Source organism: Periophthalmus magnuspinnatus, chromosome 7 (genome assembly GCF_009829125.3).
Source record: "Periophthalmus magnuspinnatus isolate fPerMag1 chromosome 7, fPerMag1.2.pri, whole genome shotgun sequence".
NCBI lineage: Eukaryota > Metazoa > Chordata > Actinopteri > Gobiiformes > Gobiidae > Periophthalmus > Periophthalmus magnuspinnatus.
In genome coordinates, this window is record NC_047132.1 from 10125562 (window position 1) to 10149238 (window position 23677).

General features: G+C 37.9%; 1 protein-coding gene across 5 annotated transcripts; it reads left to right on the forward strand.

Annotated features, from left to right (window-relative positions):
• On the forward strand, positions 1–23241 carry bcas1 (brain enriched myelin associated protein 1). Of its 5 annotated transcripts, none has more exons than XM_055223086.1 (18): positions 1–45; positions 142–214; positions 789–879; positions 2950–3290; positions 3869–3941; positions 4241–4515; positions 5007–5369; positions 9168–9320; positions 11953–12009; positions 13396–13440; positions 14360–14536; positions 15873–15926; positions 16016–16054; positions 16135–16194; positions 17880–18002; positions 19047–19124; positions 21475–21678; positions 22336–23241. In XM_055223086.1, exons 2-18 carry the CDS (start codon positions 176–178, stop codon positions 22393–22395), a joined length of 2232 nt encoding a protein of 743 aa, XP_055079061.1. In that variant the 5' UTR covers positions 1–45; positions 142–175; the 3' UTR covers positions 22396–23241. The 5 variants fall into 5 exon arrangements, with proteins under 5 accessions (XP_055079061.1, XP_055079063.1, XP_055079062.1 ...); XM_055223088.1 differs by having other exon boundaries at positions 2950–3269; XM_055223087.1 differs by having other exon boundaries at positions 1–41.
• The last annotated feature ends 436 nt before the right edge of the window (positions 23242–23677 follow it).

Here is a 23677-nt window from a genome sequence, read left to right on the forward strand (position 1 = left end):
GGGACATATATGTGTGTTTACTGAAGAAGGAGGAACTACGTGTAGGTACTGCATAGTCTACTAGAGGTTACACAAGAATAAAAGATAAAAAAATTTATGAAATATATTTTTTTTTTGGTTTGTTTTTGAATTTTCTTGCAGACCCCTGTTCAAAACATCCTCTCATCGGTAGAGAATGGGGAATGAGAACTCAAAGGACATCGAAAATATCCAGGTAAGTTTCCAAAAACATTGAAATTAGAATATAATACTAGTTTATATGCATTATGATGTTGCCTTTTGTTTATCTTTACACTGAAACTTTAATTTAATTCATTGCATTTTAAGATTTTTGCACTATGTAACTTTTCTGGATGTTCTGGTGGAGCATCTGCCACCTGCTCGTCTCCATGGAGATGTTAATGCTTTGTCCAAAATGTCCCAAACTAAACCTTAATCACAGATGTTTGGTTTTTTTTTACTGTTACCAAATACCTTGAAAAATCATTCTTACGGTGAGACTGGCGTTTCCACAGATCTGACATGTAATATATCTTGGTTGTGTCTCCATGGAGATTGATAAGTTTAATGCCGAACTGTAGAACATTCCATGCAAAGTGATGGCAACTCCATGGAGACCTCCAGGTAGCAGCCCATCCATCAGAAAAGTTACACAGTGCACCTTTAGATATTTCTTCTACTGTTTTTTTCTAGTTTAACTTTTTGCAATTCACTTAACCCAATCCAGATATCACAAGATTATAATGAAAAACACATCTGAATATTATTGTTGTTGTATTGACTTCCAGGAGGTGAATGGGAGGATCCCTGTGAAGCATGAGAACGGAGGAGTGAATGGGATTTCTCTGACCGTCACAACCAATGGACACAAAGTGGACGGTAGGACCAAAAACACACTTTATTTCAATTTTAGATGTATCTGCATAGTTTAAAGGTCCTATATTATACAAAATTGACACTTGTGAGATTTAAGTCATGTTATAATGTTGTTACCTCCTCAAAAACAAACCTGGAGTTGTGTTTTGTTTCATTCACACATGTTTGAGTAACTTTATTATTAGTCTGTAACATCTCCAAAGCTCAAAATGCTCTGTTCCACCTTGTGATGTCATGAAGTGGTAGTTTGCAAGTTAACACCTACATTTTACCTTTTGTTTAGTAGAGATTAGCAATTCTAGGGGTGAAATCATCCAAATGATTCTAGTGAAAGTGTCAGGAGTTTAAAAACACAGTGGAGCACTTCTTGTATTACCACATGACATCACAATTTAAGTATATTCATGTTGTGAAGAAAACATTCTCATCATTTGTTTTTAACTGCATTTGATCTGTGTCAGTCTGTCAGAGCCAGAGCAAACATTAACATGTGTGAAGGCTCTGTCTCATCCTCCAGGAAACTCTTTGTTGTCTTATCTGTCTCAGGTGTAAAAGTTCATTATCTCTGGGAGTGAAACAAAAGTCACTGCTTTGAAATGTATGTAGGTTTGTCATTCTGGTATAAATACTCAGAGCTCAGATACTCGAGGGGACTATGGGAGAGACTAAGGACCAGGGGGACAGACGCTCGAGGGGAGAGACTCAGAGAGACTTGGGACACCAGTCTGTGTCCAGGGCAGGTCTGGGTCTTGTCTGTTTCTGCTGTAACAAAGAATAAAGCTTTGCTGTATTTCAAAACTCCCTGAGCTTCACAAATTGATTACTTTTCATCTAGAATTGTAATTTTTCCAGTGGAACAGAGTGTTTTCTGCTTGAGAGTAGAACATTCACACATGTTTAACACACAAACCCTAAATATGCAGTTTGTGTCAAACATGTGAATGAAACAAAACACAACTCCATGTGTTTGTGATGAGGAAACAACACTGTAACAGAGATCAGAAAACAGAGTAATATGGGCCGTTTAATTAAAAGCAAATAGTGTTTATTCATAGGAAAAGAGATGAATAATTTCACAGCTTTTAAAACACCAATTTATCAATCTGTAATTTCAACACAGTCAAGTAAAGGTGCACTTTGGAACTTTTCTGATGGAGAGTTTGCCTCCTGCTTGTCTCCATGGAGATGACACTTTGCTTAGAATGTTGTTGTATATCAACAAATATATCTATTCCCATGGAGATCAGCAGGTTATGCCACTAGACTTAGTTACAGGTCAGATCTGAGGAGAGGTGACCCTGCTCAGTAAGTGTTGTAAAAACAATTTTAGCTATTAAAAAATGCCATACAGTGGAACATAAAATAATAACATCTCCAAAATGACAAGCAAGTGGCTGAGCCGTGAAAAGTTCCACAGCGCATCTTTAATCCACATCCTGTTTTGCCCAGTGCAGCAGCAGTGTGCACACAGGATAAGCCTGGTTGAATCCTCTGTAAACAGATATATCCACATGTACAGTTTGGGTTTTTACCCTGTGATGTTTGGTAGAATCATGAGGGAGCTGTCATGGGACCTGCCCTCTCCAAACCTCTGTGTTCTGCCCACACGGAGCCTGGAGGGAGTCCAAGCCTTTTATTGATCTTAGCTTTAGACACAAGACTTTATGTCCTTCTGAAGAAAAGACAAGCCCATGTTTACTCTATGGACTGTCTCAAATGGTTAGGACATTAAAGGTGCACTGTGTAGCTTTTCTGATAGAGGGTCGGCAGCTAGCTTGTCTCAAAGGAGATATTATTGTCTTGCCTGGAATGACTTATGCATCTCCATGGACACAGGTTGGAGAGATCAGATTTATATTTAGTCCTGGCCCAGTTCATTTCCAAATACCTTAATTACCAACTATTTCTATAACGTTTTTTGAGGTAAGGCCTAGGCTAGGTGAAGCAGCTGAGCAAAAATAGGAAAAGGTATTTTGAGTATTGATACTTTGCAGTGACATCACTCTTGGGGGGTTCTACATGTATGTCTATGGCGGAATGCTCACCAGTCACTTTCTTTTTTTTTTGTTGCAGTTCCGACTAAGCTCCCAAAAGACAAAACTGTGGATTCCCCATTACCAGAAGTGAAAACCACAGAATACATCATTGTGGAATCAAATACTGCACCTCCTCAAACCAAAGTTCAACCTCCCAATCCGAGCGTTCCCAGTGACAAACTCCAGACCGATAAGGAACCGGAGACTCCTAATCCAGGTGTTCCTGTTGAAGAGGTCCAGAGCAGAGGACAGGAGAGAAGTGGTCTGTTCAGTAAATTGTTCATGAAGAAATCAGCAGAGAAGGAAGGAAACAGCAGCACATCCCATTCAAATGAGGATCAGACTGACACAAGTACTGTGAGTCAACAACAAACCCCAGTGAGTTTAGATTTTGACTGGTTTTCTTGTTTGTCTGATTCTTATTTCGTTTGGTTGGATAGTACCTGTGGTCAGTATTTACCATGAGTACTTTTTCTTTGCAAAAGTGGGGAGATTTGGGGAATTTCTGTTGTAATATGATCAGATTTGAGCTGTAGAAAGATTAATTAGTTCCTTTAATGGTACAACCTGATATTTATTTGTTGCAGCTCATGTCTTTTAATGAAACAGTCTATTTCAAAATGGTTTACTGGCATTATTTAAATCTTAATCAATGGCGCAAAGTAGTTTCAGTATTATTGTTTACCGCAGTATTTCTCTGTAGCGATATGTCATGATTCAAAATTTGTTATCGCTGGATGGAATGTATTTATATTTGTTATATAAAAACTATTTCCATATTATACTAACTATTTAACTATTACCAACTAAATGAAATGAGGTTTGGCCCTTATTTGGTTGCCAGGCAGGAATAAAGTAAGTAAAAAAACTGCACTAAAACATTACATTGCAGGTTATGGGTTATAGGGTAAGTCAGATCCAAAGTCATGTGATTCACTTTTTTCCTTCTGTAATAGAAAGGGCATATTTCCGAGAAGCAAGAAAATGCAAACATCAATGGATCCTCACTGAAGCGATCTGGGACAGAAGGTAAGAGTCAAAACCATGCTGCTTCTAAAGTCAAACGATAATTAAAAATACATTATTATAGTGAGCATGAACGCACTTCCAGCTCCAATGACTCTCGCCATTTTGGTCTTAAAATGTTCGTATTGACACGCTCTACATGATCCTGGTGTTTTTATTTCGCTATTTTGTTTCCATAAGTCAAGATATGATGATTGACAGTGTTGCTAAGTGCCCACTCCTTGCTATTATTGCAGTGAATCGCTGCAGCCCTAATGTACTTTGGAGTAAATCTTCTGACTTTTCTTTCTTACTTTTTCTAGTCAAACCTGCAACCACCGTGGACCAAAGTGGCCAGACAGACTCTACAAAATCAACAGAATACGTGGTACTTCAGTCACAGGAAGTTAAAACACCAAAAACTCCAGATCCAACTGTTCCCAATGAGGAGGGCCAACCCAAAGAGGAGACAGTGAGTCTGTTCAGCAAAATGTTCAAGAAGAAACCACCTCCTATAACAGAGAAGGAGCCAGAGAAGGAGCCAGAGCTACATCTGACAGAGAAGAGCCAAACAGACCAAGTAACGTCACTCATAATGGTGAGCCTTTATTTATGTTGGGATATTATGCTAAATGACCTTTTTTGAGCATTCTACCACATTATAATGTTGTTCCCTCATTAACCAAAAAAAAAAAAAAAAACGTGCCTAAAGTGGTTTTATATGTCATCTGTGCATGTTTGAGTAATCTAGAGATCTAATCAACTTCACAGACCTGATCTGAAATGCACTCTTTGTAATGTGATAGCGCTCTGAAGGGAGAGTGACTTAGCGCAGGGAGAAACTTACTGTAAGTTTTCTGTGAATATAGCATTTTTGAAACAGTAAAAGGCAGCATGATGATCTAAATATGTTACTGTGTGTGTTAATACCCCCTATTTAAAGTATTTTTGAGCAATATAACACCTGTAATTGAAAACATGCAAGTCCAGATAATACATTTAATACCATACTCTGGAACATTTCAGACAAAAGAGTCACACAAAACAAGTGGCGGGCCTTTAATATGTTTGTGTTTTGTGCTTTCATAGCAAAATGATGATATTCATAAGAAACACAGAACCGGCATCTGCAATGGGAATATTCCAGGTATTCCACAATCTGAACAGAAGTCCAACTCTCCAGACCCTGAAGAAGCTGAAGTTAAAACTCCTGATCCAAGTGTTCCCAGAGAAGAGATCCAACCCAAAGAGGAGATAGCAGGTCTGTTCAGCAAAATGTTCAAGAAGAAACCAGTCCCTGTGGTGGACACTGAACCAACAAGAGAACCTGAAAGAGAACACGACAAGGAGCAAGCGAAGAAACCAGAGAAGAAGCCGGAGGAAGAGAGATACACAGAGACGACGAGTGGAGATGAGACAGACAGAAGTCCTGCTCATACGGGCCAACACCTGGTAAGAATAACATGACTAACCTAAGTTTTATTTATAATATGCTATAAGGAAAATCATATTCACTGACAGAGCAACAATTTTGACTAGGTAGTAGTTCAGGGTTAATAATAATAATAATACAGTTTTATATAGCTCTTGTAACTCAAAGACACTTTACTATAGTTTAACGTAAAACAGGGACAGTGAGTCATTTCAGTTATAAGCAAAGGTGAGTTTTGAGATATTTTTGAAGTTGCATGAGTCGAGTTTCAAATGGTAGAACAATGTAACTCTAACTATTTCATAATATCACAGTAATATATGTGCTGGTTGTGGTTTGGGCCCAGTTTGATAATATAGATTTTGTTTGTTTCTGTTCTAGTCCAGGTGTAGTTCAGTGTTTAGTCCCAGTTTACTCCCAGTTTTTATTATGAGTTACTGTTGATTACATTATTACAATATTAATTAGACGTATTCAGTTTTTATTTACTTCAAAACGTGTGGTAATGCAACAGTAGCTCAGTTGGTAGAGCGTTTGTCCACTGATCTGAAGGTTTGTGGTTTGAATCCGGCTCTTGACATAATTGGCTGAGCGGTCAGATCCACTGATCCACAGGTTGGCTGTGCGATTCCAGCTCCCACGGATGAATGCTATTGTTGTGTCCTTGGGCAAGACATTTAATCCACCTCGCCCCCGGTGTTTGTGTGAATGGGTGAGTGGTTCCTTGATGTAAAGTGGCTTGAAGGTGGAAAAGCATTATATTAAAATGTGACCTTTAAGGATTATCTTTCTACATTCTTCAACGTATTTCTTGAGCAATACGTGTACTTGTAATTTAAAAAATGCAAGTCAGATAATAAGTTTAATGCTATATCATGGAATATTTCAGGCAAAACTGTTCAGTTCTAGTCCCAGTCTGTTTAATTCAATGTTTAGTCCAAGTTCACTCCCAGTTTTTATGACAGATCATTATTGATTCCATTATTTTAATATGAATTTGACATATTCAGTTTTCTTCACTTAAAAACACATTTCCTTCCAACTGTACGATATAACTTAAGAAACTAACATATTGTGTACATCATATAATGAACATGAAGTCATGTTTTTTAGAAATATTACCACAGAAACCACACCCCAGGTTTCTATCCACCCAATTTTATCTGAAAATGTTTGATCTTTATGATTAAGGAGTCAACTTTGATCTGCGAATACTTTTCTTCAAACTTCAAAGACGACCAACAAGAACAAAGAAGAAATGGAACCTCAAACCCTGTGGATATGCGCAGCCAAACCACCTCAGCTGATTCTTCTGTTGAAAGTCTACCAGATCTACCAACCAACGACGAAGATTTGGGCTCCGTTTCAGAAGCGGAGGAGGCCCTGGAGTCACTGGGAGAATGCTGCGTTGCCCTTGACGATGCTGCTTCTTCAGAAATCAGTGCCGTTTCTGAAAAATGTGGTTTAAATAAACAAGAAAGTGACAAATTTCAGTGTAATTCAACCAATAGCTTCTACGATTCTCTTGAAGGTTCGTACAGTCTTCCCAAAGTAGTGGCAGATTGCATAAAGGCAGTTTTATCAGAGCAATACACAAGCTCAGAATTTGAAGAGAGTTTGACCGTAACAGCCAACCCAAGACCTGAAATGGAAGTAGAAAGAATCAAAACTGGGGCTACATCTTTGGAAACATCTGAATCAAAAGATGCTGCAGATTCCAGCCAGAAGAAGTACAAAAACTGGGAATTCCGGTGAACTGGAAGAAGAATGTTTGCAGTTTTGGACCTACAAGATGGCGTGGTTTCTTGGTGAGGAGTTTGTGCTCGTCAGTGGACCTAAAAACCTCAAAAGTATCCGAGAACTTCCAGAAGAAACGTTTGACGAGGCGCTCCACAATATGCCCAACTCTGAATAGAATATAAAATTGAAAATGTGGTAGAAATGTGCCCATTGTCAGTTACGTATAAAAGTTTAGTTTGGAAAGAGGAAGTTGTCAAAAGATTGCGATGGATTCTGAACACTATGAAAATAATAAAATGGCAGATAAGAGAAGATAATGAGATAAAAGTTTTGGAAATCCATTTGTGCCCAATAAATATGTAACAGTGATGTGGATCCAATCGTATAGTAACATCACAATAACAATACAACTCTTTATACTAAGATTTTTTAGTAAATGTGTCACTTATTGCCTTTTGTTTAATCATTATAATGTTCTTTTTGATCTGTAATTAAAATACCGGTAGTTTTCTTAATTTTATTTATTTAAATTGAGATAATACAGTATATAATTTGTTACACCTGTTTATTGTTGAGCTTGTTTTTGCACTGTGGTGGAGGATATCACCATTGTGTTTTCTATTATAAAAGAAAACACTTGTAATTACCTATTGGAATGGATTGAGGTGTTGGTTTAATTGTTAATTGCTCTATTACAAAATAAAACATTCCAATTCCTTTTGCGTATTTGTCAGTCTTAGTACTCTTAACCAGGTCTTTCAACTGGCAACAAGGTCACGTCTTTGGGGTTAAATAATGGCACCACCTTTTCAAGCTATTGTGAAAAAATGATTTCGCTGACAGAGAAGACATTGAACTTTGAACCAGTTTTTGTTTCATGTGGATAGGCCTAGTAATTAAGAGATATTAATCATAAAACAAGTCAACAAACCTCCAATCTGACAGTTAAACAGCAAATGGGGCGACAGTAGCTCATGTGTGTTTGTTCCTGATCTGAGGTTCAAATCCCGCTCCAGTCAGACCCACTGATCCACAGGTTGGCAGTGGAATTCCTGCTGCCACTTGGGTAACCCACCTCACCCCAGTGTCTGTGTACACTATAGACTGTATGAAGAAGTGGATTAAGTGAGTGTGACATCAAAGCCAAATAAAGCTCATGGAGGCTACCACTTATGGGGTGAATTTGGAGCAACAAGTGTCACAGCAACCAATGAGCCAATTCAGAGCGAGGTTAACGCCCCTTTCCACTTGCACCACTGGTTTGGCAGGGAGCAGGTGCTTAGCAACACTGTCAGCCAAACTTTTTGCTAACACTAGCAGGAGGGACCTTGGGGAAAGAAGCTGCCTGATTTGTCTTTTACAGACAAAACAGTGAAATAAAAACACAGGATCATGTAGAGAGGGTTAGTACAAACATTTTAAAGTCAAAATGACGAGCCTGAAGTGCACATGTTGTGCATTCTATTTTTAATAGAATTAAAGCCGGATTCGATGGAGCCGGAAGCGCCCCCTATTTGGACCAGTGGGTTGGCTATGTCCATTTATATATACAGTCTACAGTGTACACTGGTGTGTGAATGTGACTGTGAATGGGTGAGTGGTTCCTTGATGTAAAGGGCCTTGAGTGCCTTGAAGGTGGAAAAGCGCTATATAAAAATGCAACCATTTACCAAACTCCACCATAGAATCCAGACCTGTCCTGCAGCTCAGTTTTAAACTACAGAAAATCTACAATGTTATGATGTCATGTGAATGCAACCCATTCTGAGTTCATTTTAACTTAGGTCAGATATCTCTTTATTTCATCGTGTAGTTCATTCAGTAACTTTACTTTCCAACAAAAGCTGCTTCTAAAACTACACTGTGTGGTATCTGTCAGAGCATAACTTGCACACATTGTTGAATATCAATGAGTGACGTTCATAAAAGGCTAATTGTTGGAGATGGGACGAGTAGGCAGCGGCATGGATGGAATTGTGAAACCCTCTCAAAGCTGTGTTCAAGATCCCAGCTGCGCAGCACTACCCCGCTACGCTAATATATGCCTTTAAGTTAATGTTGTTCTAATGTATGTGTAGGAAACTGGGAAGCTAACTGCAGAGCCAGAGAAGGAGGTCGAAGACGGAGAGAGAGACTCGGAGAAGAAAGGACAAGAAAGTGAATCAGAAAGAGGAGAAAATCAGGACAACGCTGCAGACGATAATCCAGTTATGAGTTTCTTCAAAACTCTAGTAAGTGAACAGCAGGTGGGAGGGACTCAAAATGTCTCATTCATAATGACTCATCCAAATTAAGTTTTATGTGTTGTGATCTGTATACTTAAGTAGTTTTAAGATTAAGTTTTACGTTTTAAGTTTGTTTTTTGTTTTTTCAAATAAACTATACAGATTTCTAGTAGTTGTAGTAGTAGCAATAGTAGTACCAGTAGTAGTACTAGGAGTAGTAGTAGTGGTAGTAGTAGTAGTAGTAGAGGTAGTAGTATTGGTAGCGATAGAAGTAGTTGTAGTAGTAGAAGCAAGTTTTTGAACTGTTTAAATTATCATTAACATCTGTTGCTTCTTATTTCAAATGAAAATGTCTTTTATTATGTCTTATGTATTATGTGATTGTCTTAACATCAAATGATCTCATACTATTTGATATTTTTACACCTTTTAGATGTTAACTCTTGATACTAGTCACAAATATTGGGAAGATTTGTTCAACAGTTTGGGTCCTTTAAGTAAACACATCTAAAACTGCCCAAAATGAGTCATAGTTTCTTTGTAGTATGTAAGTACTACTATTACTTGAGAAATCTTTCTACCAATTTAAGTTAGATCATAAAAGTTGTTTAGTTAATTCATTTCAATTCTCAAAGTTGAGGTGAGGTCAGATGTATTGTCCTATAACTGCAGTGAAAGTTCATATAGTTTTAACTGAGTAATTCCATTAATACACTCATAAATCTGTTCAAATCATTGGATGAATTGAACTATTGATATCAAATTTGACAAATCTTTAGCCAGAGGGTGGCTGGTGTGATTCTGATGCAAGCACATACTGCCACTGTGTCCCAGGGCAAGGCACTTTCATTCATCACTAATTTAAGAGTTTGAAGCTAATTCAGCCAGTACAGACCTGATCCTAGTTAAATGTATTGTTGTATTCTGAGGTCATTTTTACTTAGGTCAGATATCTCTTTATTTCATTGTGTAGTTCATTCAGTAACTTTACTTTCCAACAAAAGCTGCTTCTAAAACTGTGTGGTATCTGTCAGAGCATAACTTCCACACATTGTTGAATATCAATGAGTGACATTTCCCTACAGACCTGATCCTAACTAAATGTAGTGTTGTACTCAAGTAAAAGTACTGTTACTCAAATAGATGTAAAAATCAATGGCATAAAAACTACTTTAAAAAATAACCTACAGTTACTCATGTGTTTGTAAGAGTAACTGAGTAAATAATGCACAAATCAATGAGATCAAAGGATAGACACAAATTTATATATATAAATCTACATTATGAGCAAGTAATAAACTCTGTTACAGTGTCAAATCTACTCAATTAAGAGTAAAAGTCTGAAATGACATTTGAAATGTGATTCAGAGTTATTTAGTAGGCCCTGAGGCTCTGATGGGAAAACTCATATTATTCAAAATTATGCAGTGAAGAATCTTGGCCTTGACAGAAGCAACAAGCCTCTATTGTGCTCCCTCTTCATTTGACTGTCTTGGGGAGGTTAAAGAGCTAGCTTGAGCTTTAGCTGCGTGCTAGCCCAGCCTTTGACCAGGCTGTAGACTCTGTGGTGGTCTATTGTTCGAGCCCGTTGTGAACGCACAAACGCGCCCTGTGATTGGGCCGGGGGACTGGGGTAAAGATGGAGATCGCGGAGGCTGTCTCCAGAACACAAAGGCACTGATACTGTAAGCTCCACTGTCTACAGACTCACTGAGGCTCTGTGCTGCTATGGATAAAACCATTTATTATAGAGGGCCATTTATAACAGCGAGACAGTGATAAAACTGAAAAAGAATGTCTACTTAAAGCCGCAGTATGCCACTTTTTAGCCAAAAAAATCATCAGTTTTTATTGCACTAAAAACATGAGTCTTTACTGCGAGTGGGCTTGCATCTCCACAAACCTGACTCTTATTTGGCTTGGAGGAGGGCTTCCTTCTGCTTGTTTCCATGGAAATATTTTCCATTTGTCTATAATCTTACATTAGGGCATAAAACTAATTTTGACTGTAGTTGAACGACTACAGTTAAATATGCATTATGTAACTTTTCTGATAAACGGTCTGCCATCTCCTTGTCTTTATGGAGATGTTATTGCTTTCCCTAGAATGTTCCATTTTGATTGCTGTGGGCGAGTTTGCCTCCACACAGATTTGACCTGCGAGTTGGCCTGGTTGCTCCTTATCTCCACGGAGATGGATAAGTTAAATTCAATTCAAGTTTATTTATACAACACATTTAAAGCAACCAGCTGCCCAAAGTGCTTCATGTAAAAATCAACAAGAAAAAAAACTATTAATACAAGATAATACAATACATAGGAAAACACCAATATCCTGTCTAGCCTGTATAAAATGCCATACTGTGGAGCGTTCTAGACAAAGCAATAGCATTTCCATGGAAACAAGTAGGCGGATCCTCCTTTTAGGGCCTGTTTTATTCAGAGTTCATGAAGTCTTATAGTTGATTCAAATAGATTAGAGGCCTGTTTAGATTGTTTATACATTTGCCATTAAATCATTTCAGTCATCATTATAAATCAAGATGTTTAAATGTAGTGAGTTTGGTTTGTTGTCGGTTGGTTTTGTTGTGTAAAGCTGAGGAACAACTCTTGATGAACTACTTTCATGTTCTTTCAGGTCACTCCCACAAAAACAAAAAAAGAGGCACCAGCTCCAGATGCCGCAAAAGAACAGGTACAAATGTGACTCCCTTTCTAATGTAAAGACTGAGATGAGATGAGGTCTGAGATGAGTGAGGCTAGTATGGATTACACAGGGGTTAGGCTAGTGAGTTTAATTCCAAATTTATGGGTAATTTAAATAATTTTAGACCTACGTGTTCTACATTTAAACACTTCTATGCACAAGACATTTTGCAGACATTTTGAATAGGACTGGTTGATGGTTGGTAATGCTCAGATCTGACTCAGTGGAATAAGTTTATGGAGACAGCAAGAGGTGGACTCTCGATCACAAAAGTTACACAGTGCTCCTTTACTTGTCATGTTATAATGCAAACAGCAACCTTTGTTTGGTCTAAAACTGAAAACTGACTGTTGATTGATTGATCTAAAATTATTACAGTCAAATGTCTTTTTGGTTGACTGTTTAGTCATCTGTATGAAACATAGACTGTATATATAAAGGGACATAGCTAACCTGTTAGCCGCCATGTTTCAAATAGGAAGTGATCATAGGTGCGTTTCCGGCTCCATAAACTCTGGCTCCAATTCATTTTCTAATAAAAAATGCTGCTCCGCTCTTCATACCTGCTGCTGTCATTTTGCTTTTAAATTGTTCATATTAAGAAGCGCTACATGATCCTGGTGTTTTTATTTCACTATTGTGTCCATAAATCAAGATATGAACATTAATAACAGACAACCTTCTCTCCCCGAGACCTCCTTCGCTAGCTTTAGCAACAGGTTTGATTGACAGAGTTCCCTGCTAAACCAGTGGTGTGGATGGGAATTGGCGTTACCTTCAACAACTTCGCACCAGACTGGCTCTTTGGTTGCTATGATACTCGCGGTCAGAATTCCTAATATGGAACTCCGCTCCAAATCTGTCCCTATAACTGCTAGCCTCAATAAGCTTAATTTGACTGGAGCTGAACGCTGTGGGTGACGTCACACTCCCTTAGTCCACTTCTTTAAACAGTCTATAGTATAAAAGCTGCCATCTGTAAGTTTATCTGATTTTTTTCATCAGAAAATGGCAGATTTTCAACCTTCCCCCTCACCTGACCCCTCCTCTCACCTGACCGCTCCCCCTGCCCTCACCTGGCCTTTGTTCAGACTCACCTGTGCTCTGTGGTCTTCTTGTCATGACAAAGCTGGCACACTGTCCGACAGCAGTAACGTAGATAGCATCTAGTGGTGGCATGTGAGAATATGGGGCAGGTCGGCCAGTCTAATTACAGATGGTAGATTTAACTCAAATATTTCCCCCATGCAAACAGCAGCTTTGACCCATGTAGTGAAGCACTGCTGTTTTCATAAGTATATTTTTATAGCCATTATATATTGCTTTGCTGATCCATAACCTTCTCTAACTGCTTTCTCTTTTGTTGCACATCAGCCTCAGGCCTCAGAGACCCAGCCTGCTCCAGCCACTACCACCACTGTGAGCTCTGCCTACACAAACACACGCTCAGTGCCCTATGCTTCACTTAACCTGCACTTATAATACACAATGATCTCCTCTAACACTGGTACCAGTCACAGATCTGAGACTAAAGGGTAATGTAATGTGGATGTAAGTGAGGGAGGGGGATGTCTTACCCATGTTAAAAAAGTTACAAAAATTTCCATGCCTTTCCAACAATTGGTAATCAGCCTGGTTTGGATCCGGTTCTAGTCTTAGTTAAGAGATGGATTTGTCCTTAAACAAGGACTAATCCATCTCTTAGTTGAGACCTGGTTTGGTCTTGGTTTAAAGGTCCTATATTATGCTAAAATGACTCATGTGAGCTTTAAGTCATGTTATAATGTTGTTACCTCCTCAAAAGCAGACCTGGAGTTATATTTTGTTTCATTCACACATGTTTGAGCAACCTTGTGATGTCATGAGTTGGTCATTTTCAAGGTAACACCTGCATTTAGTTTTCGTTTAGTTCAGTAGAGATTGGTAATTCCAGGGCAGAAATTATCCAATTATTCAAATGATTATAGTAAAGGTGTATGGAGTTTAAAACAGAGTGGAGCACTTCCTGTATTACCACATGACATCACAAGAGAGAAGAACTCAGCCTAAATATGCAGGGTTTGTGTGTTAAACATGTGAGAATGAAACAAAACACAAACACTGATGTTTGTGATGAGGAAACAACATTATAACATAGAGTAATATGGACTGTTTAAACCTGGTTTAGTCCTAGTTTGGAACTGGTTTAGTCCTGGATTAGTTCTGTCTTAGTCTTAGTTTATACTAGATTTAGCCCTGGTTTAGTCCATGAGTCCAGCTGTGCCAGTATTAGCAGGAGAAACAGCACATACAAGTTAGTGCATTTCACAAATGCTATCATTGCTTTGTTTTTGAGCAGGTCGCGCAGATTTCAGACCCGCCGGCGCCCCCTAAAGGAATGCCCATGCCCCCTCCTCCTCCTCCAGAACCTCCCAGAGCACAGCCAGCTGTGAAGCCCAAAGAGGAGCCTAAACCAAAGGACAGCCCCCAGGCCAAATCAGCCAGAGACACTCTCACACGGCTCTTCAGGACTAAGGTAATACAATTATATGTTAAGTTTATGGCAAGACAAGTTGATTTAAATATAACACAATTCGTACACAAAGTAATTCAAAGTGCTTTACAGAATAAGAAAGACATTAAAATCACAATACAAACAAATCAAAACATACATAATCATCATAAAATTTGCATTAAAGGAAAAAAGTGCAGAATAAAACCCTTTCAGTCATATGCATGGCTAAACAGAACTGTTTGAGCCTGGATTTAAACATTGTCAAAGTAGAGGCCTGTCTCACATCTTCAGGAAGACTGTTCCAGGTTTCAGCTGCATAAAACTGAAACGCAGGAGCCAGTGCAGAGACCTGAGCACAGGACTTATGTGATCGTACTTAAAGGTTCTAAGTAGGACCCGAGCAGCAGCATTTTGGAGAGGCCAGTGAGTTACAGTAGTCTAATACAAACGCATAGAGCAGTATTTTGTATTTTTAAAGAAATAGTGAGAGATGTGGGAAACATAGCAAATAATCTATATCACAGTGAGTATTATTTTCCTACCATAAAGAATACAAACTTTTCATTAATCACTGCTATATTTAACATAGTCTGAACTCTGCTCCTAACCACATGCTAATTCATTTGTTAGTGTCATGTTGATAAAAGCTGTCCACTTCTCACCAATGCCCATAGGGGACAAAACATATAATATGGGAAGGTTAGGGATGCAGGAAGGTATTTATAACCATTTTATCAATAGCAAGCATTATCCTACAGGAGAAAACGCAAATGTCATATGGGCCCTTAACATAAACGTGCTGGAACCAAAAACAGAAGTACAGCGGTCCTTTGTATTCCTCACTTTCTTAACACATTCCAGACATCCCATTTATAAGCACATTTCACAACTTTCAAAAGGTTAAAGTGGAGTTTTACACCAGTATGCTAACAACAACTACCCTGCTAACAGTGTACCAGCATTACTTTCTGGCATAGCAGTCTTATTTTGACCCTGAGCTGCTTTTACAATATATCTGTAGTGAGGAAAAACACATTTTACTCAACTACATGGACAGAACTCGGGTACAGCACCTTTAAAGGGCCCATATTACGCTATTTTCTGATGTATAATGCTGTTTCCTCATCACAAACAAACCTGGAGTGGTGCTTTGTTTCATTTACTTACTCAAACATGTGTGAATGAAACAAAACACAACTCCAGGTATGTTTTTGATGAGGTAACAGCATTATAACATCACAATAGCTCACAAGAGTCAATTTTGTGTAATACAGGACCATTTTGTGTACCATAGGACCTTTAGTCATTGTACAAGCCCCATTGTCTTTCTAACTCAAACTAACCATTCCTTTAACAGTCAAAGAAAACACAACCACACGCCGCAGTAGAAGACGCCCACCCAGACCCACAGGTAAAAAGCAAATAATACTGTTCTATAAGGTGGAGTAGATATTAACTATGTATTTAATATCACTACCAACAAATGTAACTCTGCCCCAGACACCACTAGAGCCTCCACCGCCTGTTTCTGGAGACGAGGTACGATTTAGAAATGAAATATTTGATAATAACTCGAACTGTCTCATCACATAAGTTATTTGGATGTTAAATGTGTTCAGACTGACAGTACAGTAGGCACACAGGACACAGCAGAGGCAGAGACAGTGGTAAACCAACAGGTAATACAATGTTCTCTGGTAGATTCTATGGGCTTTATCTGTCATATTTCTAAATTATATCTGTAAATCTTGGGATACGTGTTGCTTTCTTTCCATAAACTGATCAAATGGTTTGAAGTTTGTTTGATTGTTTTGAGGTGTTTTCAATACAGCCAGCAGAGGGAGACATACTTGAATTAATTGTACTGAACTCAGTAGAGAGAAGGTGGAATGTTCTGACAAATATTTGAAGACAGGGGCGGTGCCGGGGGTTGGAGGGTTTTGAGGGGGCACTAGCCTCCCTGAAAATGGTCAATGTACCCTCATAGCTCCCCCAAAGACTTTTGCCCCACTTTCATTGAACACACAATTTTGACAAAAGATATTGGTCAAGATCTGGTTAAATCCAGATGAGAGAAAACCACAGACACTTTCCCATCCACAAATCCACAAAGCGCCAACCCTCTGCATGTTTTTCACACACAAAACACTCTGTATTTCTGCTAAAATAGACCAGAATCATCATGCTGCCCAAGGTTATCAAGAATGGCTTTACTCAACAAGTAAAAAACTATATAATACAGTCAGTGGTCAAAGAAATACGGTCTTTTGTTACTTAAGTAAAAGTACAGATACCGGACACTAAAAAAGCGTGGCATCTCAGATTGGGGTGGGCTGGAAAAAAATCTATGTATGGTGGCAGGTAATTTTTTCATAGAAGAAAAATATGTAGACTATTATTACTATAGCCTATAAAATATTTTTAAAACAATCTAATATTCATCTCCATTGGCCTATGTTTGACTATGTTTGATAATAAAGTTTACTTATGCAAATAACTGGCGCTATCAGAAATGTGGGGCCCGCAGGATCAAGAAAAGCCCGATCCGCGCATCTCTACTGCATACCAAAGATACTGAACATACAAAAAAACTAGTTCACACAGATTTTGAGGTCTTATAAAGCTTGAAATGTATTGATCTTGATAAAGATTTGCTGAATTTTGTTCAGCTGAAACAATTGAATCAATTCTGGTGTTTTAGAAGTTTAAAAAAATAAACCCCTCAGGCTTTTCAGCAGATCTCAAACAATAATACAAATAGTTTTACTTTTCAGTCCTGTTCAAAAATGTAGTAGAGCAGAAAGCACAAATGCCTGCTCTCAAATGTAGTGAAATAAAAGTAAAAAGTATCCACTTGTACTGTACCAAATGTACTAAAGTAAAAATCTCTGTGTAATCTCATAGTTGTCCAGGTATGATCCATAGTACAAGAAAAAATTCAAATCTGTCAACTGGATCAAACATTGTAAGACAGATATAAGACAGTGTCCACCAGTAATGTGACCAGAACTGAAGATGAAACGTCTTCACTGTTACAACCTTTTGTCCAGTTGACAGATTTGAATTTTTCTTGTAGTACTTAAGTTAAGTACAGATACCTAAAATGTATAAGTAAAGTACAGTACTTCACTACTTTTACTTTGTTACATTCCACCACTGAATGTATAAACTTGTTCATTCATGTTCGTCCATTTTTGATGAAATCTCACCACCTACACTTGGGTTATATCTTCTGTAGACAACACTGAGTGATCTCTATTCTTCTTCTTATTCACAGGTGCCTAATGCCACTGTGACATAAACAGACATTGTAAAGCTCATTATAACTCCTCTAACAGACAGCACTATCCCTGTGTTTTTATAGAAGCCTGACGCCTCCAAAGCCTCAACACTAGAGGCCGCTGCTAAACCCGACCCTGCTCCAGCCGCTCACGAGGAGAAGAAACCTGAGGCCAAGAAGTCTGTGCTCTCCTTCTTCAAACCCAAAGTAAGAGCACTCAAATACACATATGTACATGTAAACTTAACGTCCTTCTGTGGAACTTTGTGTTAAATGCATATAGAGGACATTAATTGGATTAGGAGTGTCTGTGTTAGTGAGAAATACATTCAAAAACATGTGCACTTACTGCGGCTGGGCTCGCCTCTCCGCAGATTTGATCCCTGACTTATATGTGTGGAGATGAGGTAGAACGTGCTCATCTTCATGGGACTACTGCTCTTTTGGTTTGGGGCACTGCCGATTAGATATTTTGTGAACTTATTACCATTTTTATTTTTTTTTTGTAAATCTGATATTATGCTATGATTTTTTTTTTTTTTTTTTTTTTTTTTTTCATTTGGTGAAACAAAATTTTAGGACCACTAACTGTAGAGGCATGAAATCACATTAAAAAGCATATTTATCAAGGGGGACAAAGGGTCTTAGGGGCCCAGAGAATTGGACTCTCTTCCGATTTATATTAGAGGGGGGGCCCATGTGAGGCTTCTTGCCCCGGGCCCCGAAATTTCAGTTGACAGGCCTGGGTGTGGTACAAAAATACACAAAACACCCAAAATCCATGTGCAGTTTGCATCATGTATTGATTGTGAATGCAAAAACCCACATGTACAGTCTGCATATAGGATTACTGCACTTGGAGTAATGCATGGGTTTATTAAAAGGTTATCAAGTGTAATATATGGTCACATTTTTATATAGCACTTTTCCACCTTCACTTTCAAAGTACTTTACATCAAGGAACCACCCACCCATTCACTCACACATTGCCACACCAGCGTACACAGCGTCATTTTATCAGTTAATGAGTCATATATTGCAAATAAAACCGAATCTTGTGCCTTACTTATTTCTGAACACAAACACTGCAAAAAAGCATTGTCATAGAGCATTGCATAGTTAAGGAAAGTTTATTTACTCTTGTTACCAGGGACACCACACGTGAAATGTTCCGCACTGTGGTTTTAAATCTAATACATGAAATACACCATATGTAATGAGTTAAATTAACGTCCTGACTTGACCTTTGAGGCTCTGTTCGACCGTGTGACCTCCACAGTCCAGACGGCCTCCAGTGGACTGCAGCTGCTCATGAAAACTCCAGCAGCGGTAAAAGCACTAACCCCCAGAGTGAAGCTGTGGTCGCAGTCTCTGTGTCTGTGTCTATAATGTGTGCTTTTCATGTTTCTATGTGCTGCTCTGACAGTTTTGAGAACAGATGAGAATGGTTTGAATGGTTCAACTTCAAATGTAATTAAAATGGGAATGTCTATATCGGGTAATGAGGTTTTTTGGGTTTTTTTTGGTTTGTTTTTTTTGGGTGGACGATCCCCCAGCTGTTTGACTCTATGAAGATGTCATTGCTTTACCCAGAATGTTCCACAGTATGACATTAAACTTATCTCTCAGGTATTCACTCAATTACAGGTGTTTTTATTGCCAAAAAATACCTTGAAAAACATGAATTGTTATCGGGAGCGAGTTTACCTCTCCACAGATCTGACCTGGAACTTAGCCTGGTGGCGTCAGCTGCTTGTTTCCTTGGACGTAGGTAAATTCAGGGGAGTAGACAGCGGGGGCAAAGGGGTCTGTTGTACCGGACTCCAGGTTTTTAGGGGACTATCATTCTATTAATTTTTATTAGAGGGGGGCCCATGTGAGAGTTCTTGCCCTGGGCCCTGAAATTTCTGTTGACGGGCCTGGATAGGTTTAATTCTATTCTGTGCGATATTCCAGGTAAAGCAAAAACACGTAAACAAACAAGCCCTCAACCCGAAAAGTGACTGAGTGCACTTTTAATTAGCTATTAGGTGTGATTTATAATGTTGTTAAATCCTTGTTACGAATAGCCCTGGGACAGACTGACGGAAGTGAGGCTGCTCTGACCACTACCAACACTCACATACACACCACACTCAGAATAGGCAATGTGTCTTGCCGAAGGACACAAACATTGCCACCCCACTGCAGCACCTGATTTTCCCAGTGGTCTCCCATCCAGGTACTAACCAGGCCCGGCCTTGCTTAGCTTCTGAGACAAAAATATTCCTTAAAGTACATGCTACTAATTTGTGTGAGTGTTATTTTTCTGTTTGAGAGAAGAAATCATCTTAAATAGGTTTGTGTGTTAAACGTGTGAATGAAACAAAACACAACTCCAGGTCTGTTTGTGATGTGGAAACAACATTATAACATAGATCAGAAAATAGAGTAATATGGCCCCTTTAACAAAATAGAAAAACATATATGTTATAACGCTACACAGACGCAACAAGTCTATAGTCTATTAAATGATGTTGTTTTCAATGTTTTCTCTGGACCCTAACACATCTAGTCTTCTGAAGCTTTGTCTTGTTGCAGTCACTAAAAAGTGTCTCAGTTTTTACACAGGCTTATGGTTCTGATTGGGCAGAAATAGTCAGTGGTGGAAGAAGTTACTTAAGTAAAAGGACAGATCAAAAAAAAAAACTATCACATGAAAAAAAAAAAAAAAATCTACTTATCAATAGATTAAGTATTAAAGTATCTGCTCCAAAATGTACTTAAAGAGTAAAATATAAACAATTTCATGCAGATTTTGAAATCTAATGAAGGTTCAAATGTAGAGATTTTGATAAAGATTTGTGTTGAATTTTGTTCAACAGAAACAATTGAATCAATATTTTTTCCAGCTCTTTTTATTTGTATATTTTTGTTTCTTCAAACTATGAACGTGTAAAAATAAACCCTTGGACTTTTCAGCAGGTCTCACACAATAAAAAAAAAAACTTTTATTTTTCAGTCTAGTTCAAAAATGTAGTGGAGTAGAAAGTACAGATACTGCTCTCAAATGTAGTGAAGTAACAGTAAAAAGTATCCACTTTAAAATACACCAAGTAAAGTACAGATACCTAAAATGTTTGCTTAAGTACAGTACTTTACTACTTCTACTTTGTTACCTTCCACCACTGGAAATAGTTGCCCACTATACAGGGAGGTTGGCAGTTAGATCCCAGCTACTTGCAACATATACTGCTTTTACTTTACTTGATATATTTTCTATATACTTTTGTCTCATTGATGTCTGCAGTAACAACAGTTAAACATCATTCTTGTATGAAGCGTTTTGGGCAGTTTAAAGTACTTTTACATATCATTCTTTATTCATTCCCAACACTCTGTAACCTGTAACCATAGCTGCCCTAAACATGTGGCTGCCAGAATGTGCCACTGGCCATATTGTTACTCAGGAGAGGTGAGGGAAATGTCTTGCTTAAGGTCACAACAGACAGGCAATATTCAGTTAGGATTGAACTGCTGATCTTCTAGTTATAAGGCGACTGTATTTGTTATAAATGTGACTAAATTACTAAATGTGAATCCTTTACATGTTAAGCTTTAAAAGCACAAAATTTATATGAGTAATTTTCCATTTTTGTGTGAATCTTGAACTCTTTTTTAATGTTTTGTACCTGAACAGGCAGCAGATCCCAAAGCCACCCCCGCCCCGGCCACAGCAGAGGCAGGTCCAGCCAAAGAGGAAGCTCCAAAAGCAGCAAAGTCTCCTGAGGCTCCTGCAGAGAGCAAACCCACCACTGCAGCACCACCTGCTGGAGAAGAGGCCCCAACTCCACCCAAGAAACAGGAGAAGAGGAACTCCATCACACTCTTCTTCAAAAACCTGGTAGGACAATAAATGACAAGTATTAGACAGGTCAGAGTGATGCCAGTCAACAAGAGAGAAGAGTAAGGCAAGGCAAGTTTATTTGTATAGCACAGTGTGTACACAAAGTAATTCAAAGTGTTTTACAATAAAAAAGACATTAAAATCACAATACAACAAATCAAAACATAAATAATCACAAATAATAACTATTAAATTAACATTAAAAGAGGAAAGTCTGTAAATAAATGCTTAGAGTACACAACTGGAAACAAGCAGGTTGCAGAGTCATCACTAGTAAAGTTACTGAGTGTGTCTTTACATTTTTTCAGTATTATTGTTACATATTGTTATTTAAAGGGCATTTGTGTTATGTTTGGAGCACATCTTAATTATTACACTGCTGCTCTGCTCTACTGTATATTTTGTATTTGTATCAAGGTATATTTTTTACCTTATTTTAATGCATGCCCTTATTTTTTATAGCTTTATTTTATTTTTATGTCTCACCATAATGCAGAAGCACTGTCAATGGCAATAAAAGGTAGAACGGCCACTAGATGGCGCTAGGACCCAAGGGGAACCCAGTGAGGAAGCAGCCGTGTAGCTGGTCTTCTGAAACATTTGTCAAATTACATCTTTTTACCTAAATAAGTTAAGTTTTATTTATGTTTCCAGAGTCAGAAGCGCCCCTCCACAGACGCAGGAGCCCCGACAGAAGCCGAGAAAACCAAGTGAAACCACCGTCTGTACAAAAGGATCACTATAATACAGCAGTAGAAGGAGTACACAGTTTACTTAAGTAAAAGTACAGATACTGGAGCAAAAAATGCTCAAGTAAAAGTATCACATGATAAAGTCTACTGAAGTAAAAGTATTAAAATGATAAAAACGCACCTAAATAGTAAATTTTCAGATATAATAAGGCTTCGGTTGCAGTGATTTTGATACAGATTTGTGCAGAACTTTGTTCATCAAAAAATTTAATTGATTGTTTTTTCCTACCTGTTTTTATTTGTAAATTTTGTTCAAATCCAATCTAAAAATGTGCTAAAAAATAAACGCTCAGACTTTTTTAGCAGGTCTCAAGCAATAATAAAAAATACTTTTACTTTTCAGTCCTGTTAAAAAAATGTAGTGGAGTAGAAAGTACAGATACTACTCTCAAATGTAGTGAAGTAAAAGTAAAAAGTATCCACTTTGAAATGTACTTAAGTAAAGTACAGATACCTAAAATTTGTATCAAGTCCAGTACTGTTGGACTTTTGTTCCTTTCCATCACTGCTATAACATAAGGAGTATAGCGCCCCCTGTTTATTTAGTACTGAGTTAAAATCATTATATAAAGTCAGTTGTGAAAATGGGAAAGTGGAAGTGCATGAGTGAATTATGAAGCAGATAGCTGAAATGAAAGTGTCTGAATGATGTTTATCTATAATAACTCAACATGCTTTGCTATGGGAAAGTCCAAACTGCTCCATATGATTTTATTAGCAGTATCTTAGAATGCATTGCTCAAGGGCAGAGGTGGGAGGTTTATCAAAAAATGGATCATATTGTAATTATTGTTTTGGAGATATGCAAAATGTGTCAGTTCTAAACTCTAAAAAATTAACAGTACAATTCAATTCATTTTATAAGACTCTTATTAATTATTATTATTATTATTATTATTATTATTATTATTATTATTATTATTATTATTATTATTATTATTATTATTATATTATAGAGAATTATTAATCTAACACTGGAAAGTTCAAATTTTCCCGGAGACTGGTTTAATATTGATATGTGGGCATGTTTCCTTTGGCGTTAGTTTAAGTTTGTTTACATTAGCAACTAGAACCAATATGGCGGCGGGTGGCAAAAACTAGGATCTGACCAACTTGCAACTGTAGATTGCTTGATAACCCTGGATTACTAACATTCTGTGCTTTTTACAGGGCACCGATCGAGTCATAACCGTAATGCCGATACAAATCATGTGCCAATCCTTATGTTGTATTTGTAGTAATCT

What these genes read in the sequence shown, in the direction of transcription:
- bcas1 (XM_055223086.1), top strand. Translation starts at nt 176, where the DNA reads ATGGGGAATGAGAACTCAAAGGACATCGAAAATATCCAG. An exon ending in AGACAGTGGTAAACCAACAG is followed by an intron (nt 16,195 to 17,879) that starts GTAATACAATGT and finishes GTGTTTTTATAG; the next exon opens with AAGCCTGACGCCTCCAAAGC. An exon ending in TCTCCTTCTTCAAACCCAAA is followed by an intron (nt 18,003 to 19,046) that starts GTAAGAGCACTC and finishes TTGACCTTTGAG; the next exon opens with GCTCTGTTCGACCGTGTGAC.